We start from the raw sequence: 27,563 nt of genomic DNA, 5'->3' as shown, positions 1-27,563 counted from the left end.
GTCTTGCCAAGGATTCGCCAATAGCCGCTGCGGTTGAATGGTCACCAGGGCCCCGTGGAAACAGTCGCCCGCTAGGTGGATGCCCTGACGCCCAGGAGGTACTCGCACCCGACGAGGTCGCACGCCGCACCCTAGCCTTCTTTTTCCAAGCACGAGCCCGAATCTCCTCTTCCTCGTTCTTCGATGCCCTGGCTCTGGATTTTTCTCCCATTTCCTTGAATTTTCTTCTTTTTCCAATCGCCAGTGTTCGCCGCACTGGCGCAATACGCCATCTTGCACCCATTGTCAGTAGTTCATCTTACGCGCCAAATTTGAAAGTCACTTGACTCGCGCACTTCACTCACAACAATGACATTATCCAGCCGTCCAAGAGCCCATGGGCGTCCCCCGTGGTGTTAGTGAAGAAAAAGGATGGTACCCTACGTTTCTGCGTCGATTATCGCCGCCTGAACAAAATCACAAGAAAGGACGTGTATCCTTTCCCACGAATAGACGACGCACTTGATCGGCTCCATAACGCCAAGTACTTTTCGTCAATGGACCTCACGACTGGCTATTGGCAAATCGAAGTCGACGAAAGAGACCGAGAGAAGACGGCGTTTATTACACCGGACGGCCTCTTCGAGTTTAAGGTGATGCCCTTCGGCCTTTGCTCAGCGCCTGCAACTTTTCAACGCGTTATGGATACAGTACTAGCAGGATTGAAGTGGCAGACTTGCCTTGTGTACTTGGACGACGTCGTCGTGTTTTCCTCGAGTTTCGACGAGCATCTTCGGCGCCTTGAAGCTGTACTTCAAGCCATCAAGACGTCCGGACTCACACTGAAGCCAGAAAAGTGCAGATTTGCGTATGAGGAGCTCTTGTTTCTGGGGCACGTTATCAGCAAGTCTGGAGTTCGTCCCGATCCGCGGAAAACAGCCGCCATCGCCAACTATATCTATATCTATCTAGTGTTAGGCGTAACCAACTTTAGTTTGCTTTAAGTGATATTGTTTTTCCTTTGCCACTTTACTGGTCCTTGTACTGGGGAGACCCAGGTTGTAACTTTTTAAGAAGAGTTAAGAAAATGCCAAGGGCATCAAGTTGTGTGGGTATGTAATTTATAACTAATAATATCGTAGTGCGTAAAAACTGACACAGGACAAGGGAAGGGGCACAAGGGGAGTGCTAACTTCCAAGAAAATTTTATTTCGTAGAGCGTAGCCATATATACTCACAAATCGCAAAAAACAGAAAGAAAAACAGCTTTTAAACTCGCAAATGCCTTGCGCAAAAACTATAATCATAGGAAGGACTATTTTTGTGACAAAGCCGGACGGAGGGAGTGATAAAGCAGTTCAATCATGATCTACTAATACTCTCTGCCTCGATAATCTCCCTTATCGTTTTATTTCTCTTTTTACCAACAATCCCAGTATCCCGAAAAAGTTGTTTGCAACCACACGTGCTGCCGTGCTGTGCCAAAAAACCATTCAGGCTGTTCTAAAAAGCACAAAACCCTGTTTGTCACGTGTGCAGAAAATGTAATTTATCAGAAACCTCTTTCATATGGCAAGCACTACATAGAAGAAACTGGCCGCTGTATTAATGACCAGCTCCATGAACACGCGTGCAACGTCAAGAATGGTCGAGATGGTTTTTATTGCAATCGCAGTTATATGGGCACTCTTGGCTGAATTTTTCGTCAGCGTCGCCGTCGATGTCATGCACCGTATATGTATACGTATCTATATATATGAAACGCAACAAAAAAATTCAGAAACAGCACTCCGACGAGCGGAAGCGAACATGGGACCTCGGCGTCGTGAAAGCGAGGCGTTAACCACTGAGCCACCCGGAGAACGTTGTTCACTGTTCAAACGGCAAGCTATTTATATCTACCGCTTACCGCTGCTGTGTTTTCCGCATTACCAGAAAGTTGGTGGAATGAGCGCACGTCGCCACATCGTGCCGCGCCACCTGAATAATCTTCTACGCGTACTTTGCCCGGCTTCGAGAAGGGAGCGACGCTCCCTCGCGTGCCCTTATCTCGTGGTGGCGAGGAGGGGAATATCTTATGCCTTGGCTGGCCTCGGGCTTTACGTGGAAAAGTTTTACTGTATTTACCGGGCGACAAAGGTCACTGCAATAATTGCAGTCTTCGTTCGCAAAAAGCGCGTGCTTTTCTGACTCGGCGAAGTAACAAATGAGACGCTTATTCGCATGCGTCCATACCTGTGAGAATGTTTCGTGCGTAATTTGTGCGCGAGAATTGCGGGGAACGTTTCAATCTGCCTTTAATTCTGCGTGTGACCATTAAAATGGTTCATATCGCGTTCATTACTTCCAATTTGCGGCAAATCAGTGACTTTTTTGGCACAGCACTGCACCACGGTAGTTGCAAACCACTTTTTTGCGATACCGTGATTGTTGGTAGAAACAGAAATGAAATGACAAGAGAGATTATCATGGCAGACATTCCTAAACAGAAGTTGAATTTTTAAATACTTAGACCTTCCTAAAACATTTGATCTCTCGTTGACAAAACAACTCGTTGAATTCCAACAAACTGCTGGCGTAATTTATTCTTTGACGGCGAGTAAGAATTCTTCCTTATCAACAATACGTTTGTTGGCATATAAAACACTCGTCCATCATGTTTAATTATATGCCATCATTATATAGGACCTGTTCACACAAAAAAAGTTTGTTGGCATATAAAACACTCGTCCATCATGTTTAATTATTGGCCGTCATTATATAGGGCCTGTTCACAAAAGAAATATGCCGTTATTATATAGAACCTGTTCATAAAAAAACGTTTCTTGGCATATAAAACACCCGTCCATCATGTTTAATTATATGCCGTCATTATATAGGACCTGTTCATAAAAAACGTTTGTTGGCATATAAAACATGCGTCCATCATGCCTAATTAATATATAGATATGTGGAGTTTAACGTCCTAAAACCACCATATGATTATGACAGACGTTGTAGTGGAGCGCTCCAGAAATTTGACCTTCTGGGGTTCTTTAACGTGCACCCAAATCTGAGCACACGGGCCTACAACATTTCCGCTTCCATCGGAAAAGCAGCCGCAGCAGCCGGGATACATCATGTTTAATTATATGCCGTCATTATACAGGACCTGTTCAGAAAAAAAAACGTTCGTTGGCATATAAAACACTCGTCCATAATGTTTAATTATATGCCATCATTATATAAGACCTGTTCACAAAAAAAAACGTTTGTTGTCTTATAAAAGACTCGTCCATCATGTTTAATTATATGCCGTCATTATATAGGACCTGTTCACAAAAAAAAAACGTTTGTTGGCATGTAAAACACGGGCCCATCATGTATAATTATATGCCGTCATTATATAGTACCTGTTCACAAAAAATTGCTCAGAAAGGCTACAAAGTTTACAGAAAAAAACTGTTAGAATAATATACAACCCCTACGGCCGCACTTCAGTCACTAAGCTCGTACGCCAATGTGGCAGACCTGCTTTGAGTCATCAAAATTGTGTATGTGGTTAAAATTTTTTAGGTAATAAAAGGTCGGTAAAAGATCGAAACGTCACATCTTGCATATGTGACATGTTATGGCACCAGGCACGCACACTCATTAGGTGTTAATTCATTCATTACATGCGTCAATCTTTCTCTACTGATCTTTTTTTTTCGTACGGTAGTTGATTGAAAAAAAAAAGCTGGCCAATAAAAATTCACATAGGACACACTCTCATAGTTTGAATCATGTCTTCAGTAGTAAGCCCTTTCCATGTTTCGCTAAGATGCTTCACGCGCTTTCTTTGTTTCCCTTGTGTTAATGTATGGTCTCTTTGATTTGAAAACTGTTAGAAGAACTTCACTTGCCATTTATTCCTGAAAGTGCATGTGCGGAAAATTTCATGTGATAATTTTCTATTGGTAATGTTTTGTTATGTTCACCGAATATGTACTACGCTGCCAACTACTTGTATGATTTAGCAGTATATAAATAAATAAATTAATAAATAAATAAGCGCGTCAAGACCCTGAAAGCATCCTGTGAAATTTGGAAGAATCTCACGTGACCAAATTTTTTCTCTTGGTTGTTCTGAAAGCATTGTTTGCGCTGCAATAAATCTGCACAGTTTCTTTGGAAAACATTTGCGCCATCGGGCAAATGGCTGGGACATTTAGCGTAGAATGAGTTATATACAACAGAAAAGAAGAAATGGGTAAAAAGCGTAAAAAGTGTGGCACTATTTCTGGCTTGTTCGCGCTATTAACATTGCAAAAAACACAATCGCAAAGTTTCTGAACAAACACACACACACACACACACACACACACACACGCGCATATATATATATATATATACACTCAGTAAATGTAACAACTTCGACATTAGAAAACCACAACAATGGACAAGGTAATGTATTTGGGGTTTGATTGAAATTTGTTTTTAATAGAACTCTACATTGCGAACGTACCGCTCGTCAATGCTGCATCTACAATTATCTTTAGTTATTGAGATGACTGGTTCCTTCGACAGAAGTAGGGCCAGGCTGTTCTGTACTAAAAATTCATTTTTTGAATCCTAAAATAAACACAGAAGTAGTATTGGCTAAAAGTTTCACAAAAAGTGCTACATACAATACGTGCCCTGCATGAGGAATCGCTCTCTTAGTTATGTGTAAGAACACATGCATTGAAAGCCAGCACATTCAATGCCATTATTTTCCACACAGTGACAAATGCAAGAACGGGTATTCTTGAGGTAAACGCAATGCACTGTGGCAGAATTTTTATATCTCTCATGCCGCAGATATGATCCTTACTTCCCCATTTTAGCTGCGTAGCGCAGGCCAATACAAAGGTTCACCTCGTAGACAATAATAATTCATTAGCTGTGTGTATCGACAAAGTTCAAGCGAATAAGAAGCTGTATGCTTAAGTATGCATCCACACAAACACATATGTCGTTCTACAGATCTACCACGGTACTCATAGGCTTTCTTTCTTATATATTAATAATTATCTTACTTAAATTATCGCTTAAGGTTGGATACCCTGTCTGAGACGGGCCCATATTCTTAAACAAACATTGATTTGAATTTCATCCTTCATTTGACGAAGTTGGGCACAGTACCACTGCTTGACTGAAAATGATGCTGCACTTCTGAAAAAGTATTGCAGATCAATGCTAATATGCAGTGACTTTTTCGGCCTTGAGGTGGGGATCCCATATACTTTCTCAATTCAAGGTGATGCGTTCAGTGAAGGGATGTTCTGGAATACGGGGGTCAGTAATTCAGCATGACTGAAATAAAAACAAAAAGTGCAATGAAACGCGCAACGGAGTGCAATGTAACGCGCAGGACATAGATATTTTATTTGTTGCTTAAAAGGACAATGCGACTGAATTGATGACGGCAAGCAAATTCATACGGTATCAAGTCCAGGTAGCATGTAAACTAAAGTAGCATGCAGCTGTGTGTTTAATTATGCATGAAACTAGGGTTCTTCAAGTCGAACTCATTGAGACAAAAGTATAATGTAAAAATTGCTATTTATCTGAATGAGTATTGCATACAGCTTATTTATGGCCATTGCTATCATTGATGCTGGTTAGCTAAAAACAGAACTCCTTCATAATGCATCAAAGCCTGTTCAGTGGCTGTGCGTGAAAAAAAGGTGGAAATGCTGAGACTTACAAAGCAGCGATGAGAAATTTCTTGCCATCAAGCAAGGTATGTAGGCTTCTCTGACAATCTACAGCAACGAGATTCCTGAAAGATATTGACAGTAATTTTGCAATACAAAATAATCATTTGATGACACTATTTCCTGAAGTGATTTAAATATTTTTGGGCCAAGACCCTGAAAAAACGTGGCTAATTGTCTTTTCTACGAAGCGGTATAGAAATAAAAGTGAAACGTTTAGCAGAGGTTTTTGGGCCTTTATTTTGCTTTATTTCGCCACAAAGGCGAACAAATAAGTGATCCAAAAACAAATTGCGAAGTCACGCGAAGAGCGGCAAGTTGCTGCGCGCCCCTCCACCACAAAGTACGCACGAAATAAGCAATAACAGGGTAGACTTACAACGGTCACAGCTTGACGCTTAAATCGTGCCGTGCAAATACAAGGAAAACGCCAGAAACGAACACACACATGTTTATTTATTTATTTACTTATTTATTTATGTATTAAAAATACCTACAGCACCCAAAGGCATAAAATACGCTTACACAAAAAGAAGTACTCGAAAACAAGATGAACACAAAACAGATCATAACAAAAATGCAGCTATGACAGTAGCAATTTGTCCCTGAAAGATGTTTCAGTGCAGCAGTCTGCAACCTCCTGTGGAAGCCGATTCCACAGGGATATTGTGAGCGCAAAAAAGGAGTGCTTTATAAATGTTTGTTCTGCAGAACATTCCATCTAATTTTAGGGGTGGTGAGTTCTCTTAGATGAAAATGTGGAATCGAAAGGTAAGATTCTTTATTTATTTTGATCAACCCATGAAATACTTTGAATAGCATTTGCAATCTAAAATATTTCGAATGTGATACTAACAGATCACACCCTAACCTATCCTTGAGCGCAGTGACACTGACACTGCAGTCATAGTTGCTAGTGACAAAACGAGCTGCGTGGTTTGTGTGACCTCGAGGATATTAGACAGTTTTGTTTGTGGATACCACGCCACACAGGTGTACTCTAAGATCGCTCGGACATTCGAAAAGTAGAGTAGTTTTCTGATTTTGGAAGGAGCTAACCGGAAGTCCTGCTTAACAAAGTTTAACATTCTGCAGGATCTCGCTGTGACGTATTCAACGTGCTTAGTCCAGGTAAGATTCGATGAAAAGCAAACACTTAGGTATTTATACTCAGTTACTCGCGTTAGCTGCATGGTACCTAATGTGTAATGATACAGGTATGGGTTGTGTTTACGAGTGAAGGAGAGGCACTGGCACTTCTTAAGGCTGGTGCACACCGGCGACTAGTCGCGGTCGCGCGACCATTTGCGACTGGTCGCAAGCAGTCGCGAACGGTCGCAAGCGGTCGCAAAGCGACTGTTTGGGCCAGTCGCTTCCTGACCGATTTTTTGGTCGCGCGACTGCAGTCGCAAAACAGTTTAACCAATCAGCGAAGACCAGAAGTGACGTCAGTCTTTGTTTACATCCGGTCTCCTCGTATGTTTTTTTTTTTCCTCGTTGCGCTTGCCTACTGCCGTGAGGTACGAACGACACGTACGTTCCTCCATGGATTCTTCCTCGCATCAGGCGAATGCCACCACGGCCAGCTTTGGGTAGTCGGCCGAGCTCCTCATCGACGCGACTAAAATGTACCCATATCTGTATGACAAGCGGCACCCTTCTTTTAAAGATCGGACAAAGAAGGACCGGGCTTGGGCAGATCGAAGCATGTTCGGCATGTCGAGTAAGTACCGAGATTTTTTGTTTGAGTAGCTATATAAGCAAAAACAGGTGTGTACTGCATGGCTGGCGTTGCCAATGAATGAACAATGAAAATATTGGTATTTGTACTGCAAGGTTACATGGTTAGTTTGCATGAGATGTATTGACTGTGATGTATGCGAGCGCAGTTGTGTGCATGTTTGTTCTCGCGACTTCCCGAGTTTAACATCGAAATCGACGTGACAGAACATTGTATAGCTGATCATAAAGCTCAGACGTTCGAAATACTGCTCGCAGTTGCCAACTCACATGCGCATGCTCCTTGCTGTGTTTGTACGTCATCGTCTGGCGAACGGAATGTGTGCTTTTGTGAACGTGCGGCATTTGCAATGCATAATATCTAGTGCGCGGTGAGGGAGGGGGGGGGGGAGTTACGCTTTAATTTTGCCTATGCATTGCAGTTGTGCTGCTTTAAAAAAGAATGCAAAGTAGCTTCTGCTTTGAGCGCATTTTGTGCACTCCACAGAGGAGCGTGTAATTAAAACATGAAAAACATGTTTAGCAGCACTCTCAAATGTCCGGATTTGGGAGTCAGACATGCTGTTGATGCCAAATGACATGCAATCGTAAAAAAAAAAAAGATATGGTAGTGTTCTAGTGGCTGGGCGAACACTGAAGGAAAGCACAGATGGGGGAATTTATTCCTCTGTAATGTGGCCCAAATCTAATCCTCATTTCTTCACAACTGCTCCTTTCCTCTCCTGTGTTTTTGTCTATTGGTGCCTTTATATTTTATTCCCCGAGGTTATCTCTCCGCTTTCAACTGTGCCTCGTTTTTGTTTGTTTTCTTTGTTCCTATATTTTAAAGTCAATTTTTCATGTCTGCTTCTATGTGTTGGTATGTTTTCATGTTTTGGTCCCTTTATTTTCTTATATTTTCCTTCCTCTCGCTCTCTCTATGTTACACTTTGAGTCATATACTATGTTTGTTGCATTTCTTTCTCTCGAAAATTGTCATCTTGCTCTAGTTAGTTTCATTCTTCTTTTCAAGTTATTTAACATGTTTGCTTTTGTTTGACAACAATCGCTCCCGCTGTACACGACAGTTGCGCTTGGCCGATACCAATGGTATATACTCACCTGTGGAGTTTTGCGCAATGCAGTAATGCTTAGAAAGCTTCACTGTGAAGGTGATAAAGACATCATGTGCTGGTTCATGAAATAGACTTTTTGCAAGTGAACTTCAATTTCCGACAGTATAAACAGCCTCTTTGTTACAATAGCTTGGCAGACATGCTTACCTTCAAGAAACAGTGTACATAACTCTTTGCGCAACTAATCATTGCGTCAGCTGTGATGTCGTGCACATGTAGGTGGACGGTCTAAAACACTAGGTGGGTAGCATTTCTGGAACCCTCGGCTGCAGGTTCCCTCAATCATGTCGTGGTTTTGCAATGTTTAAGCCCCTACCAATAGTTAAGTTTAGATGGCATGCGATTCATTTTGTTGCCCAATATTCAGATTTCTAGGGTGCTGCAGCCAAAATGATCTGGGCAAAGAAAATAAAGACCGCTCACAATTGTGCTGAAATAAAGTAGAAAATTTATCAGCGATACAGTATGCACAATACATTCTTACAGCAAGGGTTTTGTTTTCAGGTGTCCTTGTTGAGAAACGATTTAAGAACCTGCGTGATATCTTCAAAAGGAAACAACACGACATACGTGAAAAAACAAAGAAGTGGAGCCGGAGCAGCCGACATTCCAACAATAAAATGGCCCCATTTTGAGGCCATGCTTGAATTAATGGAAGGAGAGTCTGAGCCTGTGGCGTAAGTTCAATATTAGCTGACTATTGAGTACTAAACAAAAAAAAAGTTGATTTAATTCACATGACTGTTATACATACACATAAATACTCACATATCAATACACATAAGTACACTGCACATAAACATAGAAGTCCCAAGAGGTAATTCACAGTGGGCATGCATGTGATCATGAACATGATGGCAATGGGCTGTTTTGATGTCGAATAACTGTGGCTACAGCTACGAAGAATAACTCAGTGCATCATTCTTTCTGGATACTGTGCAACATGAGTGCCATTGACCAAAGGTAATGAATAATGCTTACCGTCCATTGAACAGAAAATGAAATGTTTTGGTTAGCATAGCACAATGCATCAGCACAACGCATCAGCACAACGCAAAAAATATAGCATACCGTACAAGTGGCACGTGGACAGCTTCACAAAACAGAATATTGAAGACAGAACAGTAAGAATGAAAGAATTGAGTGTACTTCTGTGTCATTCTCGGCTCTCATTTACCAAAAAAAGAAAGGCTTAATACAAAATATAAAAATCTAAAGAGATCGCTTATTGCATGTGTCATGAGGCTGTTCATAGACAAGCATTGCACATATTCATTACAAGAATGCAGCATAAGTACTTATATTGTAGCAAAACAGTGAAAATGCTCTAAAGATGCACACAATAGCACTGACAGAATCACATATTGCATGTTCTCTTGCAGCAGCCACATCACAGCAGAAGAGGCTAACGAGAGGTGAGCATGCACAAAAATTTTCGGTACCATGTGCATGCACTTGAAGCTGTACATGCATGGACTTGAACCTAGAAACATTATTTTTTATTACTAGGTGATTGTACTTTGCAAAATTATCAAAAATACAAGCGTGCTTGAAAGGTGGTGTTCAGGTCGTTAGCTTGCCCAAACCACTGCATTTTTTTCAATACATTCAGCACTCAACACTGAACAGAAGCACACCGAAATACATGAGGGCACAGGCATTGTTTCTGTGTGAATGTGGTTATTTTACAACGTCAAATATTTCTGAAAAAGCAAAGTATTCATCAGCAACAGGCTGCAATTACTTTTACTTCATCTCCGTGACAATATCTCTTGTTCTCATTTAGATGTGCAGCCTACATAGCATTTTATTAACATAATAGGCACAATAAACTTCTGTATGCACACCTTCCATACAGCAGTGCTCAATCAAGAGGTAACGCAAGTGTAAAATAAACTTCGTGTTGAGCGAAATCATAATGGCATTTTAACTCCCAAAGAATGCCTAAAACTTTTCATGTACTAGCGGCATCATCAAATACATAGAAAGAAATTTTAATCACTGCAGATCACCGCCTCGGCCAAGACATGCAGCGGAACCGGAACGTACCCCTGATACGGCTGAGGAGACTCGTGTCGACACCTGCAGCAATGAGTAAAACCTTTATGAATCCACCTAAGTAATGACAAATGAAGGGCATGCATAGATAGCCAATCTATTAAATCTTAAAAACATGCATGTTCTAGCACATTTGAAGAATGTGCCTAATGTTTTTTTTTTTTTTTTTTTACAGGTATCTTACAGGCCCTTGGTTAGGGCATTGAGTAAGGGGGGCTAACAAAGACATGTACAACAAGTAAAAGGGCGAAAGGTGCCAAAACGTAAGCTCGAGACATGAGTAACAAATAAACAAGAAATAAGTAAGTATAAATTGACATCATACATCGTTACCAAAAAACAAGAAAGATGCAGTTCATGGCACGCAGCAGTTAGGAAGTGTACAATACGTGTAAGTTAAATTGGCACAGATTGTGGTATAATACACTGGGAAAATCATGAAAGCGCTTACAGGAAGTGTGAACAGTTCGTCCTAAGCAAACAAAAATAAAGCACAAAAAATAAGGGGGCAATAAGCGCATTAGAAAAAAAACTTTTTGCACAGCATTATGAATGTCATATACATACAAGAACGAAGCTGTGAACATAAAATTATCAACCAAAATGTAAGACCAATTTGTTGCGGAAGGAAACAGGGTTAGTGTCAGATACCAAGTTATCGGGAAGATCATTCCACAACGTGATGGCACGAGGCAAAGCGGATGCGTTAAAAGAGTTCGTTTTGCCGTACATGCGCGAGAAACTAAGCCGGTTGTGTAGTCTAGTTGATAAATAGGAGGGTCGTTCAATTGGAAGTCTGGTCATTTTAGTGCTATTGACGTATTTATGAAAGAGGCATAAAAGAGAAATGTTGCGGCGAGTGGATAATAATTGAAATGAATAATCCATTTTAAGTTGTGTTACGCTGCAGGAGAAATTATAATTACGAGAAATGAATCGGACTGCCCTATTTTGAACTGCTACATGCACCAGATTTTGCTACATGCAATTTTTCACACCAGATTCTGCTACATGCAATTGCAACACTTTATAAGTTGTATAATAATACTGCCTCCTCCTGCGGTGATGCTTCAGCAACCACCTCAAGAGAGCAGCCACCATCAAAACGGTGTGTAAACAAAAAAAATTATTTTAGGTACTTTTGGCAAGAGATCACAACCACAACTTTTCGAAAAGGATCACTTTCTGTACATTTAAGTAATATGTATAATTCACTGCAGGTCACGCTCGTCATGCAGACTGTATCAGGAGGTCAAGACCTCGTCAGGCTATTTAGCCTTTAGTCTTTGCCTCCCGCAGGAAAGTTTTTGTATTTTTTTTTATTCTTTCCTGCAAAAATAAACTTTGAAACTTTGAAACTTTGAAGACGACAACGGACCTGCGAGGGCGCTAGGTGAGATATACCCCTAACTCTTAGAGGATAAACTTGCAGATTTTTTTCTAACAATCCTGCGCATGCTACAAAACACAAAACTTTATAAGGTTCACGCTCGGTCAAGTTGGTACACAGACAGAGTAACAAAAAAGAGTGTGAGAACGACAAGGTAGAAACAGAAGAAACAGGACAGAGCACAGACTTTAAACTGATGTTTTTATTGTGGACACATTTATACTAAGGTAGACAGAACCCATGTAACTACCGTAATATTTAGACGTTAATATCAGAACATCAGCACCCTGTCCCAAAACACAAGTGTCCGTTTCAAAGATCAAAAGCCCATTTATTTCTCACAGAGAAGTAGACGCCCTATTGACACATTTATCTTTTAAGTGTGCTATTTAATTTGCTTCAGTTGCTCTATATTTTTTTCTTTCTTAGTGCCGAAAATCACAAACATTAGCTGAAAGTCAGTGCTCTGTATTGTTTCTTCTGTTTCTACTTTGTCGTTCTCACACTGTTTTTTTTTGCTAAATGGTGCTTTATGAAGTAACAATGCAACCTTAAAGCATTTGCATGAATCGCAATTCACACTTGCTTTGCAGCAATGCAGGAGAGGGCACAAGCCATGAAGCTGTGGCGCAAGCGTGCATGGAGCACCTTGAACACATCAGAGCGAACAAGGGGGTCATCAAAAAAGATAACATTGGTTTCTTCGCTCTACGTACCGATGCACCCCTCAGAGAGCTACCAGTGCACATTGCACAAGATGTAATGCATGCAGTAGAACTTATGCTGTATGAAGCAGAGGCAAAATTGCATCAGAGCAGTGAAGCAAATTGAAGTGTTTATATATATAAAGTCAATGACACCCACCTTTTTTTATCTTGTGTTCACTTTTCTAGTCCTAACTTAAAGGGGTCATGACTGGTCACTCAACAATTGACGGTTGTCAGCAAAAAACAAAACTACAGAGTAAAATGTGCTAGTACACGTGTGAAAAGGGGCCTTAAGAGATTATTTTAGTCAAAAATATGCCGTAGAAGTGCTCGGCTCCTAAAACTCAACCTACCACAAGTGACCGCCATTTTGTCATGGCGTGCGCGACGTCACAAGCCGAAGGAGCAGTGGCAAATGGTATACGCATTGCACATTCACGAAATTATTTGCTGCAAGTACCAACGCTACATTGCTGACACAGTAGCCATGTTTCGACCCCTGGAAGTCATTTAGCTTTAGTGGAGAGTTCAACAATGCAAAAAAATTTGATTGCAAACGCAGCTGATGACAAAACACGACCGTCTGCCAGAATGCACACTGTGCAGCAGCTTGTCGAGCAAGCGGTTCGTGATGTCATGGATAGTGAGTGCATCAGTATTGCCCAACTGTCAGGCGACTAGCTCGTTTATAAAAATATGCGATTAAAAATTAGCAGCTTGACCAAATCGCTCGAATTTCACCAGCTTGTATGTGAACATACAAGAATCAGCTCATGCAACACACATTATGGTTGAAAATTGGGTGTCATGACCCCTTTAAGGCCACTTATTTCTGTGATAATTATAGCGATAACCGTGCAATAACTCAAATATTTTAACATGAATTATTTATTTTTGTGTTTTCATGGTTATATTTGGACATGACAGTTTTCCCTGTAATGTATCTGTTGTGTCACGGGTGATTTTTTTCTTCTTTGTTTAGCTTAAGAAGATGCTATGTACATAAGTTCTGTAAGCAATAAAATGCATTTACAACCCACCTTCACCTTGTACGCCTCAAGTGCTGTTCACCACTTTGTCCTGCCAAGGCACCTGACCGTCTGTGACGAAGTAGTGCGCCAATTTATCTCGCACTTCCTTGGCATACCTACAACGCATAAGTGCCATGTGAAATTTCTGTCGGCACAGCCATGATGGAAGACACACACTGTAAAAGGAACATGCTGAGCTTGAAAATCTCACACATAGTTGCATTTCAGTGTCGTAGTCATGACGCTACATTGCCAAAGTGTTCCTCATTTTTATGTATTAATGAGTGCTACCTCTGCTGTCTATTTTCTACGACATCATCACAGCTTCTGATAGAATGCATATTTGCTGACTGACTTTAGAAATTTCGATATGTCAAGTTTCATGGCAGCCAAGGTCAGTAACTGCTCGCATTTGGACAAAACAATTGTACACTTTTGAGAGAACGATTGCCCTGTACAGTTAAACCAAATTAAGGCTGGTGCACACCGGCGACTAGGAGCGGTCGCGCGACCATTTGCAACTGGTCGCGAACGGTCGCACTGCTTGTGCACTCTGCAAGCTGTCGTATATGCAGTGAATATTTCTGTGCCTACACATTTTAGCGAATCATAAGCATGCATCAACCTTTTCATGGAAGAGCGTACGTGCTCATATGACTCAGGTTGAAGAAGGGCAACCTAAATGTACCTGTAGCAATTTCCTTAGCATGGATTTCTGAAAAGCTGTAAATTCAAGGAGAACCTATTTCGCAAAACGTACATCACTCAAGTCAATTGTTCAAATTGCTTTCACACAATGTGCTACCGTCCACAATACGTTTTGCCACTGCGCTACAGTCCACAGTGTATTGAGTCACTGTCATTTTAACAGAACATACGTATAATTGTAGCAAGGTGCAGGGGTTAAACACTGCCTATGTTTGTGAGAAATTTCGCATGTGTACTTGTGCAAACACACACCGTCGTGCATGCAGATACATAAAGGGTGGTTGGTTGAACCTCCTCCCTCCCCGATGCTGAAAAATATTTTTGGCATGAATACTCTTTTAGTGCCTCGAACAGCACATCAATTTGTCCTAACAATTTGTGCATAATTGTACTCGCAAAGCTTAGGATTGTGTTTCACTTATTTTATAACATCATTAATAATTGCGTTCTATATAGTACCTGTGCATCAGGATAACAGAAAACGGGAACTGACCGGTCCACAATGTAATGTCATTGTGTAGCGCAGAATCCCATTTTCTGGGATTTTACAAGCGGAAACCACGTACTGATTACGCAATAAGCAACAACAGATGGTTTTGAAATATTCACCACCTGAGATTCTTAACGTACGTGCGCAACAAACGCGCCAACTTAAGTGCATTTCGCCTCCACCTAAAGGCGATCGATGCGGCCGTAATCAAACCCGTCACCTACGCGTAAACTGCCGGCCGCCGTAACGACTGCATCATCGAGCCCGCATACGTCATAAATGCAATTCGTTCTATCCGCCCAAGCAAAACTTCCTTACGAGCGAAGCGCAGCCGCAAGCCACAGCATATTAATCTTCAAACCACACGCTCTTACCTAATGGTCATGGCCAGGCAGTCGTGCGCCGAAATTGTAAGCCGGTGGTTTGTGTCCTGCTTGGATATTGCGGGGCGCAGCAGTTCGAGCACAGCATCGAACGTTCGTGGCGGCATCCGCATGAAGCTAACTACCAAAAATAGAATGAGATAACATGTTATGCACTATCTTATAAGCACGTAAAACAACCATAAACTTACTCTCGGAAATTCTCCTCGTCGTGCGAGCGCAAGAGCAGACGCCCTGTGTGGACGGCCACTTCTCGCGAGCGAAGGGACGGTCTCACCCACCATCGCCTTGCTTGCTTTGAAGGCTTTTGTGCTGACACGTTGGCTGAGCACATCAGCACCGCCACAACCTCTTCTTCATCACTCGACTCGAAGTCTATGATGCTGCCGGGAGAACGCTACGCAAACACAGCCGTCAAAAACAAACGCATCGCGCTCAGCGGGCTCCGTATCTGATCAGCTGATCGTCGCCGGTCGCCCAAGTTCTCGTTGATAACGAGATCTGTACGTGACTCTCCGGGTTTGCGACTTCCGGTCGCTCGCATGAATCCTTGCCGGTGTGAACGTCGCTCGCAGTTTGGTCGCCAGTCGCAAATGGTCGCGCGACCGCGGCTAGTCGCCGGTGTGCACCAACCTTTAGGGTTTAGACACATACGCCACTTATCACATTCGTGAATAATACTGTCTAAATTATGTTGCAAGTAGTGACGGTCTGAGGTGTGTCTGATACAGTGGTAAATCACACAATCATCTGCATACAGACGTACTTTGCATGACACATTGTGAGCAATGTCGTTGATGTACACTAGGAACAGCAATGCTCCCAACACAGATCCCTGTGGAACTCCCGAAGTAACAGCCACATATTCAGATTGAGAACCTCTAATTATGACACGTTGCATCCAGTCTTGTAGATAACACCTGATACAATCAAGCAATGCAGGAGTAATACCGAGGGATGAGAGTTTATGTAGCAGCTTAAAATGCGGCACAGAATCAAAAGCTTTATGAAAGTCCAGGAATATGCAGTCCTTCTGCTTCCCAAGGTCAAAAGAGCAAAAAAGATCATGACTGAATTCAATGAGCTGTGTTGAACAAAAAAGACCAGACTGAAATCTATGCTGAGATTCGGTAAAAATATTGTTACTTTCTAGATGTTTCATTAAAACGCTGTAGACTAATGTGCTCCATTGTTTCGCTGCACACCCTCGTTAGAGAAACTGTCCTGTAGTTACAGACGATATTTTTTGGGCCACCCTTATGTATCGAAACCACATTCGCGACTTTCCATTCACTAAGTAAACAAATAAGTACGCAATGATTTCTCAAAGATTATAAGAATGTAATAGATAATTACATCAGAGCAAACTTTTACCATATAAGAGGGTATGCCGTCAGAGCCATTTGCAGAAGAAGCTTTTATTTTGTCAAGAACTTAAGTACACCACCGTGTGTTACCATCAGCTGCGGCTTGGGTTCAAAGATATTGTCAGGAATGCACGGTACATCACTGTGACAAGGGTGCGTAAAAGAAGCTTGAAAACAGTGATTCAAACCAGCTATATCGGTGTCATCAATTAAAACTACACAACCACTGTTTATGGTAGGGATGCCAGTTAATTCTTCTCTGATTGATTTAAAACACGTTTACATTTATTTCGGGTTATTTTGTTACTTTGCGCCCAATGCTATGAAATACTTTTCCTTGCCAATTTTGTTTTTTTTTGTTTTTATATATTTTACAAGCGACTTTAACACCATGATTACACCAGGATTGCGTTGCTTTCTATAAAAATTCAGGAGACGACGTCTCTTGTTGATCATTCGCTTGACTTTCGGAGTCACCCAAAGTTTATCAATACGTGTTTACGTTGTTTGGCAGACAAATATTTACCTGTGACATGTTTGTTGTCTATCTGCTCTAGTGTGAAGCAAAATGTATCCCACAGGGTGTGGCAATCTGTGGACTGAGCTAAATTATTGAATTCCTGCAGAAAAGTGGCAAGCTCATTCAATAACCAACAATTATTTCCTTTATCAAAAAGATATATCTTCCTTGGACTATCATGCTCTCAAGAAAAAGGGGACTATCTATACGTGGGCCACGCTACAGTCATGGTCACTAATATTAATTAAATATAAATCTTTTGCTAAGTCGTTATACTCACGCTATTTTATGGCAATTCGATTGTCTATAAGGGATTCATACAATTTTGGAACACTCAACAATTGGCCTGACTATGGTCTTGTAAGCTAGGCATTTTATATCAGAGAGACAACGGTAAAGTTTACGCAAGGTTACGCCCAGCAAACCATGTAATGTCCAGTACACATCACATAAATATCAACCATATGATATTTTTAGCTTCAATAGATGTCCACAAAAGTTAATTTATTATTTATACAATATCTAGAGGATGTTCATTTTGAACAGAGTGGACCTCCATATAATGTCCACACCAGTTCCACGCACGAATGACATAATACTGGCAATATTAAGACAATATTTAGAGAATGTCTGTTTTGACGAGAGTCAACATCCACAGATTGTCCACAGCAGTTCTACAGAAATATTGATATATATCAAATGACATTTATTTTTAGGTGCAGCGACGCACTCATGTATACCATCTGGGGTTTTATGTCCCAAAACCATAGTGGAGGGCTCCGGAAATTTTAACCATGTGGTGTTCTTTAACGTGCTCCGACATTGCACAGTACACGTACCTCTACAATAGGGAGTTTTAGTGCTGGGTACGCATTCTCTTGGGGCGATGCGGGCTTGGAAGCGCGCGGCGTTGCGTGCCCAACCCATACCCAACCGGAATGCCTTTTAGTTGGCGCCATGGTGGCACGCACGCAAACGCAAGCCGCACGAAGGTCACACGTGCTCGCAGCGCCGTAGCGTCTTGTCGCGTAAGTATTATTTAATTATTTTTATGATTGAAAATGTAAAATTAAACATACATAGTGATCAGGACACTTTTTTTATTGTGTACAGTATCCTGGTATACGCAAAAAGTAAAAAAAATACAAGGTTACTATAACGACAGTGTCGACATCTTGTGACACTTTGTGCAACCACAGTCAAGAACTTGTTAGCTTACGCGGAATGCTTTTGAGATGAAAACAAATAAAAACGTTACTCATTTGTAATATTGTCGCTGCGCAGTTTTTGCATCACATGTACAATGCACAATGTTTCTGCAATAACAATGTTGTGATTGTCTATTTCAACATAGCCGCGCTAGATGCCGCCACCTATTCAGCTGGTCGGGGCTGGCATATATTTAGTTTCCATGTTCCAGGCCATTCTAGCTTTGGTAATCTGGCTGAAACTGTGTAATCGCTGTAAGTGCTCGCAGTTTGGCTTATTTTAACTCGACGGCTAGAGTATCCGCAGTGCGGATGCCGTGAGTTCTTGCGAAGGTGGACCTTACAAGGCGGCCGATCCATGCTGTCCGAGATTTCGCGCCTTTGTGTCATGCTATTTGTATAGTGGCTAGCCACTTTAATATTTGCGCTTAAAACCTAAATGTCAAAGTGGTGGCTCTGGCCAGCCTCGGCTTTGCTCGCCGTGAAGGTAACATGATGCGCCAGCATGTGCGCCGGGGCCGCCTATCTCTGCTAGGAGGCCAGTGATGGCAGCGTTGTTTATTGGCGCACAGACGCATCGCCCCATCGATCTTGCGACGCATCTGTTCGGGGCTACGCGCATGCGCAATACCGCCGCCCCAACGTCCTGCGTACGCAAGCCGCTTGGGTACCCAGCACTAAAACTCCCTAATAACGCCTCCATTGGAATGTGACTGCCGCGGCCGGCATTGAATCCGTGACCTTTGAGTCAGCAGTTGAGCACCCTAACCTCTGTTTTACTGAGACGGCAGACGCGCATGCGACTGCACCATATGCTACAAAATAATGAGACTCTTAGCTCGATCTGAGTGCTTTTAGTCAAATTTATTGCATTAAATTCAGCAAAGGTCTTGGGGATCTGTCATAGTGATGACGCTGGTCAGTCAGCCAGGGCACTGGTAGCCTGCAAATATATGCATGTGCAAAAAACCCCACTGTTGACACAGCTAATTAAAATTGATGCTCAAAGAGCAGTGTATGAAGCATGTTTGCAGGTATAATCTGAACTTCGAAAAATTATCCCAACGGCATTACAAGTGCAATGACAGCAGTTCGAATATTGAGTTTCACCACCATATGGGGGTTTAATCTAAACATTTTAAACATGCTGTCTAGAAACCAATGAATCGCCTCAGCAGAGCATATGATGAAAAATTACGTTCTGTGGTTGTAATCGTTACCAAATATAATATATAAATGCATAGTCTAAAGGGCGAAAAGCTTGCAGATTGTTTGATGTGTACACATTTATGCGTGCATGAATACAGCCCTGTTTGATTACATTATGCGTTCAGAGTGCAATATTATGCACGAATCAGTAGTCTCTTTTACCGTAAAGTTTAATCTATTATTACAGGGTAGCCAGCCGGTCTGAGAACTGGAAAACCTTCCTGTCCCTCCTTTTTTCCTATTAATGTGCAATTCGAACATTAAGGCCACTTCAGTGCTTAACAATAAGTTATAGAGTAAACTTCCGTTATTAATCCCGACACTGCGCGCACGACAGAGACAAGCGAGTTCATAAACACAGTGAAGACCCTCTCTTGTTCGTGTCCATCATGTTTTAAGGAATAATTACAAATATCCAAGCCCAAGGTACACTTGTACATTTGCAGTTGCTGCAACTGCTCGACTTTCTCTATGCAAGAGCAATGCAAAACTGCTCGAAAATAAGAGCAGCTTGAATTGTACTTCAGCTTTCAACTAAATCTACAGCACTGCTTTCAGCTCGTACAGAGGGCAACATGTTGTTCTAGAACCCCAGAGTGTCAGGCTCTGCACTGCATGGTTCACATCTACACACAACGCAAAGATTGATACAGGTCACATGCTAGCTTAGGCAACCCCCAATAAAGAGCCTTTTTTTTGAGATGTGGGTGCTGTGAGAAGCCCTGCCTGAAATAGTACAAAAAAACAAACAGTGGCGAATCGGCCTGCTTAGTTTCCTAATAATTTTAGCTATGTGACAATTTTTTTCTGTTAGCAGTATTATCATTCACACAGCCGGTCGCAGAATATCTTCCAGAATAGTCTCTGTTCTCTTCTACGTATTACCAAGAGCACTTCTGACCACTTTTGACGTCCAAAACACTTGATGCAGCCGCAGTGACAGACAAAAAAATGCAAGAAATCCACGTCATTGGGACTACGCGCATGACTAGATGTGGCCTATATGCTCAACTGCAGCCCTGAGTGCCACGCTCTGCCGTTTAGACATATGTGCTACAGTGTACATTAGTAAACATTATATAGAGATTAAATTGAAAAAAAAATGTTACACATCACCACTGAAAAGTGGTCACAAACACACGTGTCTCACAAACACGCATGTGTTTAAGCACCGTCACGATTGTGAAAATTTAACTTACAGAAAAGGCCTTTCACTTTCATGTGTTAAACAGCTGAAGTGGTAAAAGGTAACAACGGTCTGAGGAAACAACGAGGACAAGCGTTAACTTCCAACTAAAATTTTATTGCAAAGCAGGAAGAATACTTGTCACATGACATCACAATCAAATCAGTCAATGCACAAAGATAAAGAAAAAATTGAAAACTAAGCAGCAGTGAATTTACAAAAAAATGTCTGTCGGTGAGTTCCAGTAATCTAGATATTTTTGTTTTTCTGTTGGTGCGATGGATGGCTTGCTGATACAGCTTCGATTTGCTATCGCCGCCGCCTCAATGATGAGCCTTACACTATCGCTAGAGAGATTAGCCAGAACAGCTGTTTTATCAAACACCGGCTGGCACTTGCATTCTGCGCATTGAGTCGCCAGGAAACCATCAGATTCCATTTTACTTTCTGGTGATGTTCAGGTAATCGCACATTGAGGCATCTGCCTGACTATCGGATATAACTTAGACCACTTTCCAATGAAGGCCGAAATGTTGTAGGCCCGTGTGCTCAGATTTGGGTGCACGTTAAAGAACCCCAGATGGTCGAAATTTCCGGAGCTCTCCACTACGGCGTCTCTCATAATCATATGGTGGTTTTGGGACGTTAAACCCCACATATCAATCAATGTAACTTAGACCACAGGTGCTGGGTACTTCATATACTGCCTTCTTCACACATTGAACAAACTTATTCTGGTGCTTAATTTTACACTCGTTAGGAGCTCTTCTTACATGGTTAGTCCTAGCACATAACTGCAACAACTTATTGTGCACAGAAAATTTCACCGAGACACCTACCCTCTGCCCAATTTTGTTTAAGTTGTGTAGAATTCCATGCATGTATGGGATCACAACCACCTTATTACTCAAGGCTGCCTGAGAAACAGTCCCTCTAAAAGGCTTTCGACGCTGTTAAAATATTGCCTAACGCCACCCACTATTACGCACGAGATACCCGAAATTGGATCCCTGAGGTTCTTGGACCTGAGGCTTTCGTTTTCAAGTAGTCATATATGTTGGAGCTACTAGCCTCATTTTTAAAAAAAGAAAAAAAAAGCTTTGTTGCCTCTCGCCTCGAAATATAGCAAGCTGGTCAAGCACGGCGTTGTTCATGCTTGTTTTCACAACGCACTCACGAAGTCATGCCATCAATCAATTCCAGAAAGTTTCAGAGGGCAGATAGTCCGTATAAGGGCAGCTGGATATTCTAGCTACTTGCTGGTATTCGTGTCAGAAAAACTGCGAAAACACTCGAAAGTCAGTGCCACGTGTGCTGTTTCTCAGGCAGCCATGAGGAAGAAGGTCGCTGTGATTCCATACTTGCATGAAATATCATACAATTGAAAGAATATTGATCAGAGGGCAGGGATCTCAGTGGTATTTTCTGCGCCGAATAAGTTGTTGCAGTTACGCGCAAGAACTAATCCTGTAAGAAGGCCTCCTAATGAGTGTAAAATTTAGCACCGGAATAAGTTTGCTTATTGTGTCAAGAAGGCAGTATATGAAGTACCCTGCAGCTGCGGTCTAAGTTACGTCAGACAGTCGGGAAGATGCCTCAATGTGCGATCACCTTAACGTAACCAGCAAGTAAAAAAGGGCTCTGGTGGTTTCCTCGCGACTCATTGCGCAGAATGAAAGTGCAAACCAGTGAGTGATAAAACAACTGTATTGGCTACTAACTCCAACGAGAATGCAAGACTTCATTGAGGCGGCGGCGACAGCAAATCGAAGCTGTATCAGGAAGCTATCCTTCGCACCAACAAAAAAAAATACTAGATTACTTGAACTCACCTTCATAAGATTTTTCTTTGTAAATTCACTGCTGCTTAGTATTTTTCTTTATATTTGTGCATTGACTGATTTGATTGTGATGTCATGTAACAGGTATATATTCTTGCTGCTTTGCAATGAAATTTTAGCTGGAAGTTAGCGCTTGTCCTCGTTGTTTCTTTAGACCGGCCATTGTTAACTTTTAGCGCTTCGGCTGTTTTAGACAAGAATACCAACAAGCCTGTTCCCGCCCCTTGCTTTAACATTGGCCGGAAATATTGCCCACGCTGCCGAAGGCTTGGTCAGAGCTTTCGCCAGCAGGACATTTCTAGCAGGTTTGGCGCAAGGCCAGCAGCATGTACCGTCGTCAAACCACGACGCCGGTACAACTTCAGCTTCCTTCGCGTCAAGCAAGGCGGCGACCACAAATGACATCTACAAGTAAACATGGTAGTCAAACAATTTTACGAGTGACTGATGCAATGCTTTACCGACTAGTCTAAAGCTGCGTATAGTAATTGTTTTCTGATTAAAACCACATTCTATATTATCTTGGACAAGGTCACGCCTAATCCTCGCAAGTTGAAAGTGTACAGAAAAAACCGGCCTGCGATACAACAACCAAATTGGTTTTTTTGTTTGTTTGTCACATGAGTGTTTTTTCACTCATGATCAACAGGATCAAAGGGCGAGGCCATGAGCTTATCATGATCAAATAAAGAAACGATAAAAGCAGGAGGGCCCTTTGTAGACATGCGCTGGGATGAATCGTGAACACATTACAGCTACAATACGAGACTGCGTGCCTTATGCTGGATTCGGTTTTTTTTTTCGGGTGGAACTTTCAAAGGCGAAAAGGGAAGAGTACCAACCTTTTACAGCGTCAGCAGCAGGATAGATCCAACGACGATATTTAAGCACGCCGCGCACAATGCACCTGCACGTTGCGCAGCCCACCAGTGGATAGTGTTGACTGGGGCTTTCTCGGCTGCGTTCAGCTTTCAGCGAGCCAATGACGAGTCGCCATGGCAGCTCAAAAAATTATTTACGCGTGGTTTTTATGAAGATCTTCGCACTTTTAACAGTGCTCTCATAGCGTATTCGCTGTTATAATATAGTTAAGTTTTTGTAAGTTAGTTAATAAGAAATGCACTGTGTGACAAATTGTATAATTGTGCCATTAGCAAGAAAGCATGTTCGGCGGATGCGGCTTGCGCCGGCTAGAGGCCTAGACGATGCATGCACAACATGGCTGACGTGCGGGTGGGGCGGCACGGCCATAGAGCTGTGAGCGCGGTAATGTGAAGTAATCCCCTGTAGTTGGTTGAAAGAGGACGTAGCATTGGCTGTGGTGTATTTATCGAGTCCCGAACGAGCCCTCACATCCTGTGAGTGACCCGAATGCGTTCAACTCAGTGCAGCAGAGTCGTTTTTCTTATTTTCTACTTGAGATATCAGCGACCTGGTGCAGGCTGCGTTTTACGAGTGACTTCCCACAACGATCAAGTTTTACAGCATTTTCTGGTTGTGGTGTAAGATGTATAATGTTAAAGTGTTATTGTATTCAGTCTCTTTTTGAAATTAATTTTAGGAATACATACGTACAATCATAACATTCATTACACTGCTAATCTGAAATTTGATTGCCCAGCTTGCATGCAATCGTACAATGTTGCAGTGGCTGAAGTGTGGGTGAATACGAAAGCATGCATGCGTACGCACACTAGTCTGTGCACAGATCAGGTTATTTTCACAAAAATGGCTATTTAAAAAGAAAACATCACATTCCTGAATACCCATAAAAAGAAAAGCTACGCAATACTGTTATCTTTATACATAAAATATCTCTGGCATCTTGATGCTAATAATTGTAGGGGTTTACCGTCCCAAAATCACACAGTAGTTAAGGGCTCCGGAAATTTTGACTACCAGGGGTCCTTTAAAATGCACCTAAATAAAAGTCCAGGAGTCTAATGCATTTCCGCCTCGATCAAAAATGCTGCCACCACGGCTGGGATTTGCTTCTGTGACCTTTGGGTTAAACTCCCTTAGGCTTCTATGTTAGTAAAACAATGTTCACAAATATTTTATGAATATCCACTTTTATTATTTAAGTAGAGGTGTCCACACAATATCCACTGAATGTCCACAAAAGACATTGGATATTCAGACCATTTGTGGACATCGTTAAATATTGATGGTTTCCTGGGTGTACAATGCTTTAGTACACTCTTAAAAAATGAAGTGACGTTCTCTCCATTTAGGAATAAACGGGGATGTCCCCATGTTTGTCTTCAAATAGAGAAACGTTGCTCCTTTTGTCACGGGGAAACACGTTCCTCCATATGAAAATTAAGATGGCTGACCCCAGGTTAGCGAAGCAAATAAGTGCGCTTAGCAAATGCATCGATTCTCGACTGATAAGGAGTACACGGCATTGACAGTTGCAAAAAAAACGATTCCGCTGAGCTTGATGTCGAGCGGAATGACTATAAAAACAAGCAGACGAACTTGTGGTGATGAAAACATCCTGAAAGATAACGACGGAGCCAGTAGGTTTCGTTCGGCCAGCGAGGCGACGTTCACTTTGAAAGACACGGATACTGCAGAGTCCTCACCCGAAGAGTGCATGCTAGGCTTGCTGCATTTATTTCTGGCAGATTCACGTAGTGTATCGACGTTATCCACGCGTTTGCGGGGCCGTAGGTCACGAATTTTGCCTCGAAACCATCGACTACATCGCAGCGAAACCATTCCGACTCAGTAGTATGGTGGCTAGAAGGGGGAGGTGACGCCAAGGGCCGGTCAAAAGCGATGCGCCGTTTCATGCCTGGCGCACGGTGGCGCTGCTTGTCGTAGTTCCCAGAGCTGAGTGGTAGAGGTCGGACGTGTTTTTGGAGAGCTCCGGAATGACAGCTACAGATAAGTGTTTTTGCATGTTTCCAGCTTGCCTCTATATGTAGCGTTATGAGAACGTAAGGCGCTAGCGTAAGGCTTGATTAGGTCTAGTACGGTGTACGGTTTTTTTTATTAGTATTTTGTACTGTGTCTTTTTTTCTCCAGCCACCACGTGGCTGAAGCCTGCGCGTAGACCGACCACGTGCATGCGCAGGTGCTGTGAAGTGTAGCGTATTTATTTATTATTGTGGTTCTTTTTGGCTTAGACCAGTGTATTTTAGTACAGTTTTCTAACACGTGGGCATCAGTAAACTGAGCTAGCCATGGTCAAAAAGACCGTAAAGTGTTCCGAGTGCGGGGTAGGGCGGAAGGTGGAAATTAGTGCGGAGGAGAAAGCAGAAGATGACGCCAAGTGTAGACAGTGCGAGTTCGAGGAGAAAATGAAAAATATGATGGCGGTCCAGAGTGGGCTCATGGAGAAAATCGCAGCGCTGGAGAATGCATTGGCCAAGGAGCGAGAGAAAACGTCAGCCATGGAAGAAAGGCTCCAGGCAGCCGAGAAGGGCCTATCGAAGGTCGTGAAAGGGAACGAAGACACAGGTGACGGCGGAAGCATTATGGCGACGACCCCCCGTGCGGGAGAGATGAAGGAAACAGGCATGACAAAGGCAGATACATTGGCCACAGGGCCCAGCTACCGGGAAGTAGTTTTGAGGGAGGGAGGGAGCAAACCAGCAGCCGTGACTCACGCTAGTCACCTAGTCAGCAGCCAGGTGCAGGTTTCAGAAGGAATGTCTGAACAGGTCATCATCGCCGGTGACTCAAATTTGGTCCGATGCGCAGCGGCAATCAAAGAAAGGGTGAAAGGCGACAAGAGAGTTGCGATAGGGACGTTCCCAGGACAAACGCTGGGGACAGTAATGAGTCAAGCGGGTGAACAACTCGCAGCTAAGGCTGGCAATCGTAACCTCGTTGTAATTGCGGGAGGGTTAAATGACGTCCTGAAAAAGGAATCGTCAGGACTAGCGACAGCCTTGGCGAGAGGGGTGGATGACATGCGCACCGTGTCCCCCCAGGTGCAAATAGTAGTATGCACAGTACCGGAAGTACCGGTGCGCAACGTCAACCTGCGAAGAGCGGTTGTCGACGCAAACAAGGAGATATGGCGGATTAGTCGAGAGAAGGGTTTCGAGGTAGTGGATTTAAACAGGGAAGTGCACAGGTGGGGTGGATTCCAAAGAGACAGGATTCATTTCGATAAGAGGCTTGGACACGAGGTGGGCTGGCGACTGGCAGGACGCGCAGTAGCTTTTTTGGGGGGCTCACGGGCCCTTCGGAGTCCGGGGTAGCTCGTAACAGGGAAAGCAACCAGGAGGACGCTTTGACAGGTAGAATTGCGAAAAACCAGAAAAAAGGTAAAAGAAAAAGGAAAAAGGCGCGTGTTGCAATTAGTTACATAAACATGCAGGGTGGCAGAAAGAAGGCAAAATGGTTAGAGATTGAGGAGCAGTTAAACAAAGAACAGATAGGCGTGTATGCGGTTACAGAAACACACCTTAGAGACTTGGAAGAGCCACCAGATATTAAAAATTATGTTTGGGAAGGGTGTAACAGGACCATATCGGAAAGGAAAGGTGGGGGTGTAGGAATGCTAATTCACCGCGGAGCCAAATGGGTTAGAGTGAAACAGACGTGTTCAGAGCACCTCTGGGTTCGGGGCACAGTAGGTGGAAAGGAAACGTGGCTAGGGGTAGCCTACTTGTGGACGGGGAATAACTGCAGAGAAAAGAATCAGGAGATAGTGGATTGCATGAGTGCGGATATTAAGGAATTTGGTAATGGGGCCGAAATCATCCTTCTAGGGGACATGAATGCCCACATACATGACCTTGACGGATATTCAGACACCAATGGGAAGTTATTACTAGATCTTTGCGAGCAACATAGTCTGGAGATAGTTAACACGGGGCCTAAATGTGACGGCCAGATCACATGGGAAGTCGGAAACAAGCAATCAAGTATTGATTATTGTCTCAAGACTGA

General features: G+C 42.6%; 2 protein-coding genes across 7 annotated transcripts in view; both read left to right on the top strand.

Moving 5' to 3' along the window:
* LOC119160735 (chorion peroxidase) overlaps nucleotides 1-27,563 on the top strand; it is a 1,158,638-nt gene that overhangs the window by 34,800 nt on the left and 1,096,275 nt on the right. The gene's annotated exons all lie outside the window — the stretch shown is intronic.
* LOC119160736 (uncharacterized) lies at nucleotides 5,148-13,749 on the top strand. Of its 4 annotated transcripts, XM_075881048.1 has the most exons (7): nucleotides 5,622-7,422; nucleotides 9,059-9,231; nucleotides 9,937-9,969; nucleotides 10,562-10,648; nucleotides 10,788-11,720; nucleotides 11,833-12,005; nucleotides 12,596-13,749. In XM_075881048.1, exons 1-5 carry the CDS (start codon nucleotides 7,270-7,272, stop codon nucleotides 10,816-10,818), a joined length of 477 nt encoding a protein of 158 aa, XP_075737163.1. In that variant the 5' UTR covers nucleotides 5,622-7,269; the 3' UTR covers nucleotides 10,819-11,720; nucleotides 11,833-12,005; nucleotides 12,596-13,749. The 4 variants fall into 4 exon arrangements, with proteins under 4 accessions (XP_037268841.1, XP_075737163.1, XP_075737164.1 ...); XM_037412944.2 differs by lacking the exon at nucleotides 11,833-12,005 and having other exon boundaries at nucleotides 5,148-7,422; nucleotides 10,788-10,914; XM_075881049.1 differs by lacking the exon at nucleotides 11,833-12,005.

The sequence above is a fragment of the Rhipicephalus microplus genome, chromosome X, assembly GCF_043290135.1.
Source record: "Rhipicephalus microplus isolate Deutch F79 chromosome X, USDA_Rmic, whole genome shotgun sequence".
Taxonomy (NCBI): domain Eukaryota; kingdom Metazoa; phylum Arthropoda; class Arachnida; order Ixodida; family Ixodidae; genus Rhipicephalus; species Rhipicephalus microplus.
The sequence above is the reverse complement of the archived record's forward strand: the minus strand, read 5'-3'. Positions and strand labels throughout refer to the sequence as shown.